At 46.8% G+C, this 19,737-nt stretch overlaps 1 protein-coding gene across 5 annotated transcripts in view; it reads left to right on the top strand.

Annotated features, from left to right (window-relative positions):
* KANK4 (KN motif and ankyrin repeat domains 4) overlaps nucleotides 1-18,074 on the top strand; it is an 81,431-nt gene extending 63,357 nt beyond the window's left edge. For 4 of the 5 annotated variants that reach the window (XM_032494439.1, XM_032494438.1, XM_032494440.1 and 1 more), the window contains one exon: nucleotides 1,643-3,559. In XM_032494439.1, coding sequence (XP_032350330.1) covers nucleotides 1,643-1,747 — 105 coding nt within the window. In that variant the 3' untranslated portion in view covers nucleotides 1,748-3,559. Of the gene's footprint in view, nucleotides 1-1,642; nucleotides 3,560-12,465; nucleotides 12,547-17,859 lie in introns of those variants that run through there. The other variant, XR_004325103.1, reaches the window with a different exon arrangement.
* The last annotated feature ends 1,663 nt before the right edge of the window (nucleotides 18,075-19,737 follow it).

Raw genomic sequence — 19,737 nt, 5'->3', positions numbered from 1 at the left:
CTGTGCCCGGCTCCCAAGGGAGCTGCACACTGTGGGCTTGTTCCCGGGGCTCTGCCAGAGGCACCTCAGGGACCCCCCCCAAGGCGGTCTCTTTGGCCACACTTTCTGAACTGAGTGGGGTCCCCCCACTTTCCACGTCTGCCATTGAGGAGTCCACAGATGCAGGCAGGCTGTCACCCCCAGGTGGGCCCTGTCCCAAGGTTCACTTCTCATAATAATGGTAATCACACTGTCTTTGTGTTGACATCGAGTCTCAGGGTTGGCAAAGGGTAGCGATGGAGTCCACAGGGGACAGGCATAAAGAAACCCAGGCCCCTCCTGTAGGGCTCTCACTGGACTCTGCTGGCTTCCAGACCTACTCAATCTAAGAATACACGTGAGGACTGAGGTTGCTTGGGTTCTTCGTCAACCTGAAATGCACGCTCTCCGTCATCATCCAGCGTTCCCTCTTTGAGCAGTGCTGACTGAGGGCCGACCAGATGGCAGGCACGTGGCCAGGGGCTGGGTGTTCATGCTGGGCCTGCAAACAGGCCAGATCCAGTGTCTGACTTCGTGGGGACTGAGATTTCTCAAATAACCCCGCAAATACCAACTTAAAAAGGGCAGTTACAGGGAGGTACAAGGAGTCACCAGGCCTTTCAGAGCAAGAACTCCATATGTTTTGTGAAGCCCTTGTGCTGAAATGCCACTTCCTCTGCTCTGCCCTGCCCCCAGCCTCCACACACAGGGCGGTCTCTGTTCCTCGGCTGGCTTGGGTGGCCTTCAGCCGTGTGTTCTAGTTATTTACATGTGTGCGGAGCCCCAGTGGCAGCTGGACTCCATCCTGGAGCACAGAGAAGAGACTGAGGGGTTTTCAGCTGAGTCTGAACACGTCCCACCTGCTTCAGTGGATTTCCCACTTTGAGGGGAGTAATTCCCCCCATCTATAGTACAGCAGAGAACACTCTCGTGGGGTTTTGGGTGGCCCGGCTCCCATGTAGCAAACCCATTAATATTTATGCAGAAAAATGTAAAAATGTTCACACTAAATGGGCTAAGTAAGGACTGGAGATAGCCTCAGGTGGGGTTTGGCTCTCTGAACTAGGTTTATGATGGTGAAGACTTGGAAACAATGTAAGTCTCCAATAGAAGGGGAAAATGGTATGTTCTGATGCCTGTGTAAGAGCAGGGAAAGTCTTATAACATACTATAGTAAGTTCAAAATAACAGTTGATTCAAAATTGATATACAGTGTCATTCCTCTATTTAAAAATCAGCAACAAATTTGCACAGGAGAAAAGGCTGGAGGGAAACAGATTCCAAATGCTAACTTTCATTTAGGTCTGTGTCATGGAATAATGGAAGAGTTGTTTTCATTCCTCTGTTCTCCAATTTAAAAAAAAAGTATTAAAAACCAAGTGATGCTTCTTTATTTTCATTGACACAGATTTCCCAGGAGTGATTGCTGTTCCCACGAAAGGGGGGCCATTTCTCACAATCCTCAGGCCACACTCAAGTCTCCTCCTCTCCTGGGGTCTGTAGATGCTTCAAATAGACTTCTACGCCCCAGGCATACCCCCCTGTTCGCAACTCACCCTTCCTTTCTGGGGTGGGAGGCCAATGGGATAAAAAATTTGTGTCTCCTTTTCTTTCTTCCCTGTAGGCTGGCCAAACGGCTTTGTCCATTGCTCTGAAATCTCCCGCCCACGTGGAAATTGCAGGGCTGCTGCGGGCCCACGCGAAGCAAGGCAGGTCCCTGGGGCCGTAGGCTGCGGAGGAACTGGCCACCGGGAACAGAAGGCGCCTTCTCTGGACTCCTCCCTCACCCTTGGAGAGGGCATGGGTCACAGCCAGAGGGCCGCCCCTCAACAGAAAAAACTATGTCAAATATGCACATACATTCCTGTTGTATAATTCTGCTCATTAGGATGCTTTGTAGTTTTTGCCTTAGGCCAGGCCCCAGAACTCTGTGGGCTGCAGAGGGGTGCAAGGTGCAGGTGCACTGGTGTCGGCTAAAAATCCCAAGCATCTTCAGCCTCGAATTCCTGGTGACTCTACCGTTTGTAGCACCATGTAGAGAGCAAGCAGGCAGGAGCTCAGTAGCAAAGCAATACTTTTTACATGGAATTTTAAGTGCACCGTCTTTTTGTTTTTTAATCAATTATATATGAACACGTCCCATTGAATATGCATGTCTACAGAAGACAGGGTGGGAAAGGGGAGGGATTTAAGCAGCTGCCCTGGCGATCATTCTCTGGAGGACCCTCTGAGAATCACCATGCAGGCAGGTGAAACTGAACAAACCCCGACTGGGGCCTTTGTTTAGCTGGGGTTGACAGAGAAATCTTAAATTCAGACGAGGTAGGATGAAGCACATTGGCATCAACGCCAGATATACAGTCTTGACCGTTTCTAAGTCGTCAGGTAGCTCCAGTTTGCTCCAGGGAAACGAATTGATCAGGAAATCCAATCCTGTGAAGCACACCACATATATGTAGGCAGAGTCCAGCTATGTCAGCTCTTCTGAATCTGTGAAAGAAACAAGTGAATTGGAGGGAGCATCCTTCTAGGGGTGGGTTATTGTCACCCAGAAGCCACCGCTTTTCCTCCATAGCGGTATCCATGGTCTCATGGTAATCCCAGCTCCTATCCCCTCCCATCCTTATGAGTGGGCTGTAAGCCCCCATGAGGCTCTGACGTTTCCCAGGCTCTTGGCTGCAGAGCCTGCCAGCCCGGGCTGCAGCAGGAGTGTGGAAGCTGGCCGGGCAGGCCCCACTCTGCACTCTCTCTCTCCACTGGACAGTTCTTTCTTAAACTTCCACAATCCTGGGGGCCCACATGTGCACAGCTCACGTTCACTAACTCACACAAGGTCATCTATGAATTTCTTCTTTCCTAAAAATCTCTTATGCAAAAAAAATCCCCCCTTATATAAAAAGGAAAGACATCAAAGTTGGGTGAGCCTCACGCTGGCAACGCAAAAGCTTGAGTTCTTCTTTGACACAGATGCCAATTTGCTTGGTGTCCCTTGGGCAAGTCACGGAAACCTCCCTGGGAGGTTTCATCATCTCTAAAAGTGGAAATCATCATACAACCCACTTCCTGGGGCGGGGAGTGCAGGGCAAGGAACAGCCAGTGGAAGCTTTGGAATCTCATCTGTAATCCATAAAGACCGTCCACAGAGATGGCAGAGGAAAAGTCAGTACACCGTTGTGGTTCATAAGAGAGGCTCAAAGTCCCAGAACAGGACAGTGGTGTATGACGGTGTTGCTCAGAGAGAATGGAGCAAATAATGACTTAAAATGCTTTAACTGGGTTTATTTTGACCTCAAAGCACATTTTAAGAGTAAAAACCCACATTAATAAATGTTCTAGCCCAGTGCTTCTCAAACTTCAATGTGCATACAAATCACCTGGCGATCTTGTTAGACTGCGGAAGGTCCGGGAGGGAAGGAGGCTGGAGAGTCCACATTTCTGACCGGTTCTCAGGGCCCGCTGCCACTGCTGGGCCATACCGCACTTGGAGTAGCAAGGCTCTGGCCTATTCTGACTGTTTATATATTAAAATGCTGCCTCTCAATCTCTTGTCTCGAAGTTCCTTTCCATTCCTCTGCTCTCGGCTCTTGGGGACTTGCAGTGTGGGCTTGTTTTCTGCTGTGATTCTGAGGAGAGCAGCAGGGGGTCGTGTCCTGTGCTGCCCATTTGGGGTCTATTTGCACATTTCACATTAGGGTGGCAACGTTCATTTGGTCATATTTTTTTTTTTAAATTACCTCATTTAAGTCCAGCTATTAGAAACAGCTTCTTTACCAGAGAAGGCAAACTGGTTTTCCTTGAGTTTGAAGCAACCGAGTCATTATCAAAAAGACTTTCCCAACCCTTTCTGAGGTTTTTAAAATAAGTTTATTTTCATCTTAAGTTTGGAATGTGAATACATGATCTCATCCCTTATAACCACTCCATTCCACTGGAATGTGAGCCCAGAACGTAGTGAGATGAAGAAACATGGCCTGCCTCCCTGTCATTGTCACTTCTCTAGAATTCATTCAACAAATATTTGCTGAAACTGGCCAGATGCCTGACACCGTTCCCCGCAGTGACTTTTAGAAAGCAGCTTGGTCGCCTCTAGAAAAATAGCATCTAAGGTTTCCATGACCCCCATCCCAGGCTTTCCAGGACTTTAAGCCAAGGCTCCACTGATGAGTACATTTGTCAAGTGCCTGACAGCACAGCCTCCAAGCAACATAAATCAGGCTCTCTGGAGACAGGTATTAAGCTCAGGCCTGGGGAGAGACCAACAGGTATTTTAATTAGCTTCCCTCATTGCCTTCACGGAGCTTACAATGTGCTTTTGGAAGACAGGACACATGTGCTAATAGTAAGGAATGAGACCAGGCAACACAGTTCATTCCACAAGTATTTCTGCAGTGTCCGCCGTGTGCTGGTGCCGGGTTTGCGTAAGAGATACCACAGTGACACGGTTCAGACGGCCACTTCATCATCTACTTGGGGAAACAGAATGGTGACAAGGTAGCTCAGTACCGACAAAGGATACAGGACACCAGAGCTGGCCTTAGGAAGTCAAGGGAGGCTTCCAGAGAAAGAAGTGAAGCTCCTGAACTGGAAACAGAGAGATTAGTGGATGTTAGCCAGGAAGGAGGAGGCGTGAGAGGTGAGGAGAGAGTGTGCCAGGCAGAGAGACCAGTGTTGCCGAGGCTGGAAGCTTCGAGAGCCGGCATTTGGGGACCTTCATTCAGTCTGATAGAACCGCTGTGTAGAGTTCAAGTGAGATGCCGAGATTAGAAGGTGGATTTGGAAGAAATGAGACTGAAAATACATGGGGACCAGATCGTAAAGAGCCCCAAAGCTGTGATAAGGCTGCTTTCTAAAGGCAGTGAAAGGTTATTGCTTATGATTGAGAAATTCATCTAATCTTCATCTAACACAGGTATGTCCGATACTTACTCCCGTCCAAGTACTGTGTTTGGGGCTGGGGACATACATTACAGTTTAGCAGGGAAGAAAGACAAGTCATTTCGGCCCAGAATGATGCATGCTGCAACTGGGAAAGTGCAAGGTTTGGTGGGGACACATAGGTGGGAGCCCCAGGGTGTCTGAGGGTGGGGAGGGGGTCCAGGAAGGCTTCCTGAGGAATGTTTAAGCTATCTGACGGATGACTAGGCATTAGCCAGGTGAAGAGGAGCTAAGGAAACAAAGCCTCAAGACTAGAGTGAACACTGACTTGAGGCATTAGAAGAACTTCAGTGCTCCTGGGGTAGAAAAAAGGAAGACTTGCAAGGTGAGGCAGGAGAGAAAGCCACTGCAACAAGTTTGGACTTGAAGGAAATAGGAACATGGGAAGTGATGCTCAGATTTATATTTTAGAAAGAGGGACTCCAGGTTTGGAGGCATGAGGGACATTTATTCAACAAACATTTGTGGACTATCTATTCTCGGTCCCAGGCTCCAGAGTTCATGGTTTGGTGGAGGAGACAGACCTAGGCTGACAGCGACTGCAGCAGGATGAGTAATGGAGGTCTGAATAGTGCTGTGGGGACCGGCTCGGCCAGAGGGAGTCAGGGAAGCCTCACGGAGGAGGTGGCCTTTGAGCTAAGCCACAGGGATGTCCAGGAGTTTGCCCAGGCAGTCTAGACAAAACAGCAGGCATAAAGATGCAAAGGGTGAGAGAGCATGGCCTGCCCTTTCAGAGTCATTTCAGAGTGACTTGGGTTTAGTTTGCATGAGGGAAGTGACTGGAGAGGACATCTGAGAGGGAGGTCGGTGAACATATCTCACCTGTATGTTGAAATTAGGAATTTGGACTTGAGCCTGTAACTTGAGGGGGAATCACACAGACTCCTTAGAGAATCTGAAGATCTCTTTGGAAAAACTGCACATATGTGCCAAATTTGCATGTAATTTCAGGGATTCCGAAATCTGTAGTTAAAATCTCACTGCCCTGGGCTGTGGGGAGCCACTGAAGAATTTCTGAACAGTGGAGCCACATGATCAGATGTGCACTTTAGAATGATCATGGGACGGGGGAGGCTAGAGAGAGACGGGAGGCAAAAAGATTTGCTAAAACGTTCTCCTAAGACACTGGATATGAAGCTGAAAGGGCCCGTTCCATTGTGGCATCAGTAGGAATAAAGAATAGGGTGCTGTGGGGCAGGCATTAGGCGTGGGCATGCGCCAGCTTGTGATGACAGACTGGATGGTGGAGAAGGGTCAAAAATAAGTGGCAGGAAAATGCTGATGCCACTGTCCCCAATATCCTTTCTTTCCTTCCTCCTTAGTAATAGAATCCCCAGCTTTTAGCTGGGCACATTGCCACCCAGAAGAGACTTCACGTCCCAGCCTTTCTTACAACTTGATGTGGCCATGTAACTGGATGAGCGCCCTCAGCATCTCATGGCAGGCTCAAGGGTCTAAGCCGAGGGTGGTGGATTTCAGGGGAAATGCTCAGGGAGGAGCATCATCTCAATGGCGAGGTGTAATGGACATGTCCTCTGGTACCGGCCCCCGTTCCACAGCCACAGTGAAGTCACCCCACCCACAGCCTGGCAGAAGGTGAGGCTTGTGTCACTAGAGCAGATTCCTGAACACAGGCTCCGGGCCACAAGGCAGCCACTCCTAAAGCGAGACAGTGCCCGTGAACTGGCCTGGTATGGAAATGTGGGCAGGACCATTGAATTATCTGAGAAATTTAAATGCAGAAACACGTAGAGTTTTAGGCAGTAGCAGTAGATTATGCTAGGGAGAGAGAAGAGGAAGAAGCCAAAACTTATGGTTACCAAAGTGGGGGAGGGTAAATGAGGAGCTTGTGACTAACATATACAAAAGAGATAACCAACAGCTCAGGGAACTATATTCAATATCTTGCAATAACCTATAATGGAAAAGAAACTGAAAAAGAATATATATGCTGTACACCAGAAACTAACACAACACTGTAAATCAACTATACTTCAATTAAAAAATAAATTAAAAAAAAATTTTAAAAGCAGCCTTGGTCCCTGGTCACTGAAGGATGAGCACTGGAACTGACTGGGCCCATAAGACCTTCTCCTAGGAACTCTGAAGCTGGGATTTTGAAAGAGATTCAGTCTCCTTCTGGGTGTCTGTGTTATAAGATGTCACTCTCAAAAGCTGCTAATAGCCAAGGTCAGCCACGTGGACTGAAGAGCAAAAGGGACTCTTCAGCCAGAAAGGCTTCCTGGCTTCACCAGAGCGAGCCTTGCTCCCTCCTAAGACCTCAGCAGATGCCTAACCTTCAATTCCATAACCACCCTAGCTGTTTTCCTTTCCCAGCCTCCTCTCAGGTTGTAGGAGGTGACAAGGGCAGGGTGTCTGGAATTGGCTCTCTCGGGGGTAGAATCTCAGCTGAACGTCTTGGCTACTCAGGCTCCTGAGCTGTGCACTAGGGGATGATGGTTCCTTCTCTGTTCTTTCACGAGCTTGATTAGGTAAGGCATCCTCTTTCAAGCTTGACCCCAATGACATAACTCGATATACAGAAGAGTACTTTCCTTTTCCTCTGGCCGTTTGATTTTTTTCTCTAGACCTGGTCCCATAAAGATAGAAGCTGACCTTCACTGAGTATTTAGAACTACCCAGACATCAGTCTTAAGAGTGTTGTATGAAATCAATTGCTCCTTATAATAACCCTTTGAGGTAGCCATTAATATTGTCCTTGTTGAACATATAAAGAAACTGAAGCACAGAGACGTTAAGTAACTTATCCAAGGCCACACAGCTAGTAAACAGCAGATGTGGGATTTCAAGCAGTGGATCTGGCTCCGTGACTCCACTCCACCACTTGCCGTTCCATCCGGAGCTCTTCTTGCTCCCTCGATAGTGACCCAGGCAGGGGACGGGTGCCCGCAGCAGGGGATGGAGACTGCTGAGGGAACAAAGTTGCTTCAGGGACCCAGCATTAAGTCAGTGGCTGACCTGTAGGTCCTGCTGGGTGGCCCTGGGACAGAGGAGACAACAGGCACAGTGTTTGGGACTGGAACGGCTGAGGGGTTGGGACCTCCGTGTGCTCGGCATTCTTGGGGAAGACAGCAGCCGTCTCTGCAGGGTACAGATGGTCTGAAGCCACACTGCCTCAATGACCCCCTCAGTAGGGAATTCCTTATAAGTCCAAATCAGTTTCTTCACCCCCTGTTCCCCCTGAGAAAGATGGGCCTGGGATAGAGGGGGCCCAGCCAGTGATGGAGGGGCTCCTGCCTGCTCCACATCCACGCTCAGTGAAGGCCTGGAAACAGCTACTGGGCCTTCGCTCCAAAGCAAAGGGAAACATCCTACTGCTGAGTAGGGGGTGGGGGAGACATTCTCCAGTCTTCCTTTTGCCTTAGAAGTGAGGAAATTTCCACTCTTCTCTCCAGAAAGGGAAGCTCTGAGAAGAAACTGGAGTCCCTCTCCTGCTACCTCTGTGGTCGGGTCCGGAACTGGATAGGCACGAAGCCCAGCCCAGTCTCTGCTCCGCCTGCCCGCAGAGAGGATGCACACTGATCTGCCTTCCACCCCGCTGGCTCAGCAGGGCAGGCCGGCCGCATAGGGGACTGAGACTCTGATCACCACTTCCAATGTGGGGGGCGGGGTTGTTTCCCTCATCCAAGCCATTCTTGGACACTCCCTGGGTGTTCTGCCTTCAACTTAGTTCTGACACTATGTATCTGGAAATGGCATCAGACTCCTCAGGTTAAGGGCTCAGTCCCACAAGACTGCCCTGCACTTCAGATGCCAATCACAAGCCCAGGCTGTCACCTGTGCTTCTGACCCACTGACCCCATGACCTCCTCCTTGAGTTCGATTCATTTGCTACAGCAGCTCACAGAATTCAGAAAAACACTTACTTACTAGACCACCGCGTTATCATAAATGGATATAACTCAGGAGCAGCCAGATGGAAGAGACGCAGAGGGTAAGGTGTGGGGAAGGTACACGGAGCCTCCTCGTCCTCTCGGAGAGAGCCACTCTCCCGCATCTCCACGTGTTCACCAACCAGAAAGCTCTCTGAACCCTGTTCCTTTGGGTTTTTGTGGAGGCTTCACTACTTAAGCACGACTGATTAAATCATCGGTCACTGGTGATCAGCCTCGATCTCCAGCCCCTCTCCCCTGCATCCTCAGAGGGAGGTCAGGAGTAAGACTTAAAACTCCAACCCTTTAATCACATGGTTGGCTCTCTGGCAATCAGTCTCCCTTGTTAGGTCCATCTAAAAGTCATTCATTTACATAACAAAAGGCACCTTTCTGGCTCTCATCACTTAGAAAATTCCAACAGTTTTAGGAGCTCTGTGTCGCAAATGGGACCAAGTCCAAATATATATTTCTCATATATAAATCGCAATATCACAGGGACATTGCAGGGGAAACTGGCTCCACCTGTGACCAGCGTGCACGTGTGATTCTGGGCTCAAGTGTTAGATACCCACTGTGTGCACTTAAGCCACATCCCTTTTTCAAGCTGTGATCAGCAATAAAGTTGACATTTCTGGTATCTCATCTCTCATTTGCTTCCCAGCTTGGGAAATGAGAAAAGTAACAGTATGTATTGTCCCCAAACTCCTGAGTGCCACCGCCAATCAGGCATGATCTAGGCTTACAAGCACTCAGAGCCCAGCAGGGAACAGACATGGGACCCAAGGGATGGGCTCAGCCACGTCCTCTCTCCGAACTTCCAGTGGCCCTGGGCACTTCTTGGCCTGTGGCAGCATCACCCCAATCTCTGCCCCCATCTTGGTGTGGCCGTCTTCTCCCTGCGTGGGTCTTCACGTCATCTTCCTTCTGTGAATGTCTATTTCCATGTCCAAATTTCTTCAAAAGGATGCCAGTAATAGTGCATCAGGGCCCACCTAAGAACCTACTTTTGATTGGACACCTCTGTAAAGATCCTATTTCCAAATAAGGTCACAAGCTGAGGTACTAAGGGGTAGGACTTCAACACATCTTTTTGGGGGGAAGCAGGATCCAGTTCAACCCATAATACGTGCTTTTGTTCCTCTCTTCTTAAGATGCTCTGCCCTCCAGGTCTCCCTCTTCCTCACCACTAATGCCTACCTTTCTTGAAGTTGCACCTCACCGTAACCTCCTCTGGGAAGCCTTCCGTGACCTCCGCCCCCAGCACCCCTGCAGACACCTGCCCAGCCGTGCAGTCCTTGTAACCTCCACGTCAGTGCCGCTCCAAGTGTGCCTGAACTTTTCAGTAGTTTGACACTTTGCAATCAGCAGGCTTGTATTGCATTTGTTTTTAATTTCATTTTCCTACTTGTTAATTTTTATGGATGTTGTGGGTTGAATGGCGGTCCTCAAAAATATGTCCTTGTCCTATTTCCTGGGAACCTGTGAATGTGACCTTGTTTGGAAAAAGAGTCTTTGCAGATGTAGCTAAATTAAGGATGACAAGATGAGATCATCCTGGATTATCCAGGTGACTCCTATGTCCAATGTCAAGAGTCCTTAAAAGAAACACACAAAGGGGAGATTATGTGAAGATGGAGGCAGAGATTAGAGTGAAGCCACCACAAGCCAAGGAGCACAAGAAGCTGGAAGAGCAAGAATGATTCTCCCCTAAAGCTGCAGAAGGAGTACAGCCCTGCCAGCATCTTGGTTTCAGACCTCTGGCCTCCGGAACGGAAAGAGAATACATTTCTCTTGATTTAAGCCATTCAATTTGTGCTAATTTGTTGCAGCAGTCAAAGAAAATGAAGACAATGGCATTTCACAAAAGCATTGGTCCACAATGGATCTGGGGAGGGGGGGAAATTGCTTCTTAATCACATCTTGTTTAAGAAGAACTATTCTACATAATGTCATTGCACATAACACAGTGTATTTTATCTGTTTAATTGTCTTCCCAACTCAGCTGTGGACTGTGGGCAGACAGGGTGACTCCATGTTCTTCAGCTTTTAATTTCCATTGCCTAGTTTCTGGCCTGATAAATACCAGACAATGATAAATTGAATTTACATGGAGGCCCAGGTGGATCACCTAGGGCCATGTATATTCCACTAAAGACTAAGTAAGGCCTTTGTCCTATTGGACCAAAGTCCTTCTAATCCATATCCCCTTTGTCCGAAGTCCAAACGGGTTCCACAACTTGGGGAGAGGCTGAAATGACAGGTGAGATGGTCAGATGCTGCCTTCCCCGCAAACAGCACCAGGACAACCTGGTGGTCAGACAAGACGGAGCTCATTCTTTTCTCAGTAAGACTGAGTCTTAGTAGTGTCTTGGAGAGGGGAAGGCAGGGGCGGGATATCTGTAAGGTTCTGGGGTCTGGTTCAAGGCAGTTCTTTCAGTGAGGGGCTTGATTAGGGTTGCATAAGGATCGTGAAATGATCCTTTAAGATTGACGTCCACAGCAAGGGAAGCAGCAAGAGTTCAGAGAATCTTGGGGAGTAAAGTGTTATCTGATGTTTCCTGTTGAAGAGTTGAACAATTGAATGATCATTTAAGTAGTTTTTTTGAAACTTTGAGGAATAAACAATAGTTACTTCAATTTTCATCTTCTGGGCAAGAGTTTCCTGAAATAGTCAGCTTTCGCTGATGAAGAGAGTGGAACAGTAAAGTCATATTAACCTAGACAGAGCTGTGTGGGAGGAGATGGGTATCAGGAGTTAGGTAGCCCAACTGAGGGAGGAGGGAGCCGGGGAGGTTCAGAGCTGGTGGGCCCAGACACCTATCAGTTGCTTATCAAGATGCTAAAAAATAATCTTGCAAAGGGAAACACCCACCCCTCATAACCACATAACACAACAGTGCCATCTGAATACACGCTCACTGTTCTCTTGGCATTGACTCTTCATCACGGGCCCCATGGGAAGCCCTTAGGTCTTTCTCTCCCACCTTTCTCTTATTCTGGCCCTGGGTTAGCATCAACTCAATCATGGGGCTAGAATAGGTGCCTAAAGTCTGGTCGGGCCTCCTCGATTCTCCCACAGCCCACCATAGTCAGTGCGAGCATTGGCTGGTGGGCAAGTCACATATGACTGCAGGAGTGACCTTTTCCCCACTCCCCCTGGAAACAGGAGACCTGCCCAGTAGCTTCCAAAGTGATTACCCTGTTGCAGACACCAAGCAAAATGAGCAGGCCTAGTGGGGCTGAGTGCTGACGCACGCGGGAAAGGTCAAGCAATACTGGCGAGCACACAGCCTCTGTTTGGGAGAGACAGACGCGTCTGGCCCCAGACAAGACCTAATCTAATTTTTAAGCAGGAAGAACATAGCTCCCTGCGACAGAACACCAGACCTGATTTGCCTAGAAATGTATTGGGAGTGGGAGGTGGGGGAGGGGATAACTACATGTATCTAGGGTCTGCAAGGCATTTTTTACACATCATTCCGTGGAAAAGCTTAGCATAGCCACAGTTTGCAAACTGAATATATTTTCAGCACTCTGAGACCTCTGTTTAAAAGAAATTTGTAGTAAATCTTCCCTAAAATGAAGGAAATATTCCCTGTTTTTTTTTTCCCTTTAGTTGACTCTTCTTTGATAAACACTGTTATCCGAAAGAAGGCACCACTCGATATTTTCCACTGCGTACATGCTACCTGGACAGGTAAGGTGAAATGTGACCTCCCAGTCCCAACAACAGCAACAATTCCCTAATATTTTGTTTGTTGTGAATAAAATGAAAAGATCTGAGGGGTGAAAAGCCCACTGATTCCAGAACCTATGTCCCATCAGTGCTTCTGTTCTGCTCTGTAACACTCACATACTTGTTTAGTGTTAGGAACGAGGGAGCCCTCTGGAGAGGAGTCCTCACCAGCGTTTTCCCTCCTGCACCCACGTGCAGCTGCACCCTGTGGACTCCCCGCAGCCCAGGGCACCCTGCCCCGCGGCTTCCATGGCGGCTCTCCCTGCTTGTCCTCCTCCAGGGCTCCAGCCCAGGCTCCTCACTTTAACGCCCATTAAATACAGTTTTATCCTTGACTCTGCTTCTCTACCCCACTCTCCCTTTGAACGCTCAGGACTTCTACAATTACTTTCATCCAAACTGTTTTCACTCCCGCTTCTCTGTCCTGACCCTCCTGAGCTCAGTCATCCCACCTGACCTGAGTGCTGATTGTGCAGAAGTGCTTGGTGTCCTGCCCTGGCCACTGCGTCTAACACCCTGGTCCTGGCATCTGCCTGAACCCCTCTGAGCTCGTGGCATTTTACCCTAAAAAAGTCCATCAAGGGCTCCCCACAGATTATAGAAATTCTCTAAAATGTAGCCTTGGTTTCAAGATTCAGTGTGGCCTGGCTTCCAAACAGCCACTACTATTTCATTTATTTGTTTGTTTGTTTATTTGTTTGTTTAGTCGTATCCTGCAGCTAGACAACATCTCTATTCTTTCCCTACCTCTGAGAACTTGCAGTGTTTCCTCAGCTGTTACAGTGTTTTCATGCCCTATTTTTGCACATTCAGATCTCACCCAGGATTCTTATCTAATCCTTTGGGTCTAAGGTACCAAAATGCCTTAAAAAGCAAATAAATTCCCAAAGGCGTCTCCAGTGGGTGTAATATCCTGGAAGGTCAGCAGATGGCACATATCCACTTCCTTAGAGGAAAACCCAGTTACATTAACTGTCATTGCAGAAAAGATACATAAGGACTCACCTCTTTCAAGAAGTTAGAAAAATAGTAAAATAAACCCAATGAAAATATAACAAGGGAAACAGTACAGTTAAATTCATAAATTATTAATAAAACAGACAAAAAAAGAACTTATAAATCGAAAGGCTGGATCACTGAACGATATGGGTGTCAATAGCACACCTTAAAGAAGAAACAGAAGAAGAAAGCACAAAAACACAAAATTAGGATAAAGAGAAACTTGCCCCATATATGGAGAAAATGTAGATAGATGAGAGACTGTTACATACCGCTACAATCTAATATATAAAAAACTGAATGAAATTGATGATCTTCTACAAAAATATATATAACCAAAATTGGGTTGGAGAGAGATGGAAAAAAACCTAAAGAATTAATCACGTGCAAGAAATTAAGAAAATTCTTCTCAGAAACTCTAGTCCCACATCATTTTGAGAGAGGTGATTAGGCAAGCTTCCTGACCCTGGCTGATCATTAAAAACGGGATGATTTAACACCAGGCCTTGAAAAACGGGATGATTTTTTCTCGCAGCTGGCGCCTTCATTCCAAGAACGTAACCGGCATTTCTTTCTTTCTTCTCTTTCCCACCAAAGTTTCTGAGGTAGGGCCAAGCTCAATGAATGAAAAAGCCTATGGTAGGAAGAAGGTTTCAGCACGACCAGAATGAAGACACGATGGCAGAACCCCCAATAAAAGCCCCATGGCCCATGGTGACTGGCTTCTGGATTTGTCTGTTATTTTAGAATTCCAACTCAACAGCCATCCCTTACATTTTGTATATGTAAATCCAAACACTATTCAGTATTGTAGAATAATTTGCATGTGTGAGCTTATTTAATTTGGGTACACATTTTTGAGTACCAGGAACTGGGAAGACACAAACTAATTTAAACCTTCTAGAAAAACAGACAGTAGTAAACCTACTGCCTGAAAGCTAAGGACTTGCCTTCCAGAATCAAGAATGGTGTGTGGTGTTATCCACTGACTTGGTGGAGTCGCAGCTCTGCTCCCAGGACTGGCACATGGATCCAGCTAAGCAAGCTGAGCCCAGACCCATCGTGCCCAAGCACTTTCCAATCCCTTGTAACCCTCCGCCAGCAAAAACCTGCCTCTACTCCTATTGAACTCGGTCCTTTCTGCTGGAAAAGCGTCTCATTGGTTTTTCAAGCCCAAGATGTCCAGCGCCCCTTGACGCGACATGTGTGCCGCTGGGCCGCCTTGACCTTTCCAGCGTTCATTAGCATTCACCCCAGCCAGGCCTGCTGGTTTCCCCGACAAGTGGCAGGTTTGGAAAAGGTTACCAGTGTCCTCGCCTACAACTGCCTCGTCAGGCACACGAACAGTACAACAGACTCTGCTGTGACACTTTGAGCTGATCTGACTTCAGGCTTTTTGCTTTGGCTCTGTGAGATGGAACCAAGGCTAAACAGGAAGGCGTGGGGGGGGGGGGGGCGGGGGGCGGGGAGGGGGCGGTGTGCAAAGACACGGGAGGCCGCGAGAGGAATACGCAGTCTCGGCTTCGGGGACGAAGCCACTGCTCAAGAGAGCGGGGCCCTCCCACAAACACCTCGATATTTCAATTTTTTTTTTCTTGTGAAATTTGGAGAAATTAGATTGGGAGCGTGTGTGAGAGAGTGGACTTTCCATTTTCAGGATCTAATTTTTTAAGTGCTTCTCTAAGAAATTGGTATCTTGTCATTTTCAGACCCCACTGGGCTGGCAGGCTTTTGGTGGGGCCAACTGACTCTCACCTGCCATCTCAGCAACTTGATTGGCAGGTTGGGGCCAATCCTGACCTCAGATAGCATTTTAAAAGCTCCAGCCAAGTACACTGCTGTCTATAAGGAAGCGTCAGTCTTTCAGGTCTCAACAACACGGCCCTTCGATTACTGATGTTGGGTGTTAGTGGATAGAAGGATTCCCAAATTAGAAAGCCCACCAAAAGTGTGGGTCCTCACCTGCCAGTTGAGAAAGAATTCTCAGCAGAGGCAGAGAGACAAAGTGAAAGACCGCTTTATTGCTCAAAAGAGGGAAGGGAAAGAAAGTGCTCAAGCTGGGAACTGTCAGCCTAGGTGGCCGGACAAGGGAGCTCTACCTCGGGCTGCAGTCCTTTATTGGAGGCCTCTGCCATCATTAGCTTCATTCTGGTGCTGCAAAAAGTAATTACCTTCTTCTTATTATGGGCTCCTTCCTCCCTTGTAGCTTAGCCCTGGAACAGAAATTTTGGCAGGAAAGAGACAATGGAAGAGGTGTTGGTTTATGCCCTTGGAATCAAGGGGCCAGCTGCAGGATAAGAGAAACATCCTTTTTTTCAACAGCCTGGCACTTTCTTTCCCCTGTTGATGATCAGCCAGGGTCAGCAAGCCTGCTTAATCCCCTCTCTCAGGGAAGAGGAAACGTCCCCTTCTACTCTTCTTGATTTCTTAGAGCTGGGCTCCGGATAAAACTGGCACAAGACAGATTCACAGGAGAAATAGAAACAAATTTTAATTCATGCGCATGGAAGTCTATAGAAATGAGACCTATGAAGTGGCCAACACAGGCAGCTTTTGTACTTTTTGACAAGGAAACAATAAATTTGTGAGGAATTGACAGGACAAAGAAACTTAGGCTTTGGGTGCGTAATTAGTGAAGAATATGAACAGAGCTTGGGCTTGAGGTGGTAAATTAAAGAGGTCACAAGGTGTGCTTATACAGGCTTCTCAGCTACCATCTCTGATGACAAGGGAACACCCTTCCACCTGCAGCTGCAGGGAGTGCGCCTTTCACCTGAGAGATTCATTTCTTGATTCTCAGGGAGACACAGAAAGGTCGGAGTTGCCTTCTTGTATTGGCCGCTTCTCAAGCAGCTCCAATTCAAAGTAATCAATATACCATGGTGGCATATTTTGGGGTGGCTCACCCTGAACCCAAATACTAAGCACTTGCCTCCAGCCTGGGGCTTAAAGAGAACGAAGGGGCCGTATGGTCTTAGGTCTTGGGCATCAGGTACATCTTCCTGGAGGAGGTGAGGCTGACGCTAATGGAAGGAATTTCCAGGGGACAACAAGCAGAACAGTTTTGTGGGAGTGCGAACAGCGTATAGACCAGGCAGAGGAGAAGGGAGCACACAGCACATTCAGAGAACGGCCAGTCCAGAGGGGTTGGATGGAGAAGGGCAGTGAGGGGAGGGAGAAACCGGATAGTCTCTTTAAAATCTCTGTTGCCTTACATTCCAAACTTGTCTCCTGAGCACATACAATTTTTTAAATTAAAATTTCCCTAATTAGAATATAAATTCTTGGATGGCAGAGAGTTTGACATATATCTTTCTTCTCAAAAGAGCCCTCTCCTAGTCTGGAGAGACCTGGTGCCAGGCAGCCATGCCCAAATTTGAAATTGTCGGAAGCATAAACTGATAATGATAAATGTCTCCAACGACCCGTCAGCTTTCGGCCCCTGGTGTACCCGGGCTCTGCTTGGAACCTGGAGACTTCTGCTTCTAAGCCCCCGGCAGAGGAGAGGGGGGCTCTGGGGCTGGAGGGGCAGAGCCCTGGCCCCTCACCTGGGTAAGACAGTAAGGATCTTGCTTTTGAGAGGATCAGTTCTGGTATCAGCTGTTGCCTTGTTAATTTTTTGATAATTTGCCAACAGAGTTCAGAGTTTTTCAAACAATGGACTTAGGGGGAGTCCATGTGGTCTCAGGGAAAAGTTGATTTTGTATTTTAATTTGGAGAAGATAAGAACAAAGCTTAATATAAAGATCTTCTGGGTCTTTGCTGGGTCAGTGTCAGAGCTGCTTCTGTCTTGAAGCAGGGGGAAGGAAGGCTGCCCCACTGGTCTGAAGAGAGAAATGCTGTGGGAATTAGGTCTCCCAAGACAGGCAGATTCAAGAGAGCTTCTTCTGGAATGGGGCAGACCATCATCACTTTGTGAGCAACTATTACATTCCAGAAAAACAACATCATGGAAAGGGTTCTACTGATTTTTAAAAATTGTTTAAAAAATTATTTCTTATACTTTATTTTTATGGAAGTATAGTTGACTTACAATGTTGTGTTAGTTTGTGGTGTACAGTATAGTGATTCAGTTATACACACACATATTTTTTAATATTCTTTATCATTATAGGTTATTACAAGTTATTGAATATAGTTCCCTGTGCTAAACTGTAGGACCTTGTTTATCTACCAAAATTGTGGATTTTCATAAGATCTCTAAGCCGCAGCCATACTAAAGGAACAGGAATTCGCAGCAAGAGTCAGATCCTATCTTCTCTGGTTTTTTTTCAGGCTGCCCTATCTGGAAGCCCTTCCTCCTGTCTCACTGCAGCTAACTCCTAGGATCCTTGAAGTCTTGGTGTGGACATCGCCTCCTTCAAGTTTCTCTGACTCCCCAGACTGTGCAAATTTGCAGGGAGCAATAAACTTCTGAGAATAGATGCAAAAAATTTATTGACCTGCAAGTACCTTCTATCTTCATATGCCGCCTGTAAAACAAGGGCACCATGTGGGTGGGGATTTAGTCCCCAGGATGTTTATATTTCTTTAAAAATCTGGAGGGAGTTGGGAATATAAAATGGTGCAGCTGCTATGTAAAGCAGTATCAAGCTTCCTGAAAAAATTGAAAAGCAGAATTACTGTATGGTCCAGCAATCCTGCTTCTAGGTAGACAGCCAAAGGAATTCGTAAGAGTATCTCAAAGAGACATTTACACACCAGTGTTCACTGAAGCATTATTCACAAAAGCCAAGAGGTATAAATAACCCAAATGTCCATTAAATAAGTGTCTATACTAAAGATTATGTGGTATATACATTCAGTGGAATATAATGCAGCCTTTAAAAGGGAGATCCTGTCATATGCTACAATATGAATGAACTTCAAGGATAATATAAGTGAAATAAGCCAGTTACCAAAGGGGAAATACTGATGATTCCACTCATATGAGCAATCTAAAGTAGTCCAGTCATAGAAACAGAAAGTAGAAAGGTGGGGGAGGGGAACTTAATGGGCATTGAGTTTTAGTTTTGCAAGATGAAAAGTTCTAGAGATCTGTTGGAAAGCAAAATGAATATATTTAACAATAGCTAACTGTACACTTTAAAATGTTTAAGCTGGTAAATTTAATGTTACGTAATTGTAACCACAATTAAAAATAAGATAAAATAAAATTTTAAACCCTGGAGGCAAAATGCTAAAATACAAAAAGCGTAAGTTTGAAAAAGATATATGTAGATGACTCATTGGAACTTCACATTATTCATATTGCTATGGACTTCTATAAATGTGAGCAATTAGATAATCTGTAGGACTCTTCATTTCCTCATCTATAGAACGGGGGCTAGCAGCACAGCAGGTCTCAGTGATGATAAAGGAGAGTCGGTGTGTATGAGATGCACCCTCGTGTCTAACACATAGCACAGGTTTGGCTGTCCTCACTCTCCCCGCTCCCTGGTCCTTACCCAGCAACCCATGTGCTTAGCTGATGCCCATGAAGAAACAAGCCAAGACTGGTTCCCCAAACAGTATGACATACTATAGCATTTAAAGTCATGCCTTTTATTTTATAAGCTCAGTTAAAAAAAATTATAAACAGGGAAAGGGACATTTTCCTTTCCTTTTATCAACTCTCCAACAATGGAACCATTTGTATAATTTTTTTTTAAAGAGTATTATTGTAATTAAACTAACAGCCTTCTGGGTCATAAATGTAACAGTCACTCTGAGTCTACACACACTCACCACACACAAAAACAGATACATAAAGGGACCTTCAGTTTGCCTGAATGGTTCAAGCCCATGAGATGGAGTGGAGCTGGGCTGTGGGCAGCCTGGACCTGACGTGGCAGGCCTCTCCCCAAGGTGGAGCAGCTAGGAAATATTTGGGTGGTTCTTTTGTTCATAATACTAGACTCACTGAACAAATTGGCAATACTCAGCAGAATTAAGCATAAGCTTACTCTAGGGGCTGAAGAGGGGCTCACACCCAGGTCCCTAAAGGGAAAGGGGTGAGGATGTTCACAGGCAGCATAGTTTGCAGTGACGGGAAGTTAGAGGCAGCTTGGCGTCCACTGCCAGACAAACTGATAAATAAAATATAGTAGAAACATATGGTGAAATTCAAGTTAGAAACAATGACTTTTATGTGCATAGCAACCTATGTAGATC

The sequence above is a fragment of the Camelus ferus genome, chromosome 13, assembly GCF_009834535.1.
Source record: "Camelus ferus isolate YT-003-E chromosome 13, BCGSAC_Cfer_1.0, whole genome shotgun sequence".
In the NCBI taxonomy this organism is placed as follows: domain Eukaryota; kingdom Metazoa; phylum Chordata; class Mammalia; order Artiodactyla; family Camelidae; genus Camelus; species Camelus ferus.
This window is presented reverse-complemented; position numbering and strand designations above follow the sequence as displayed.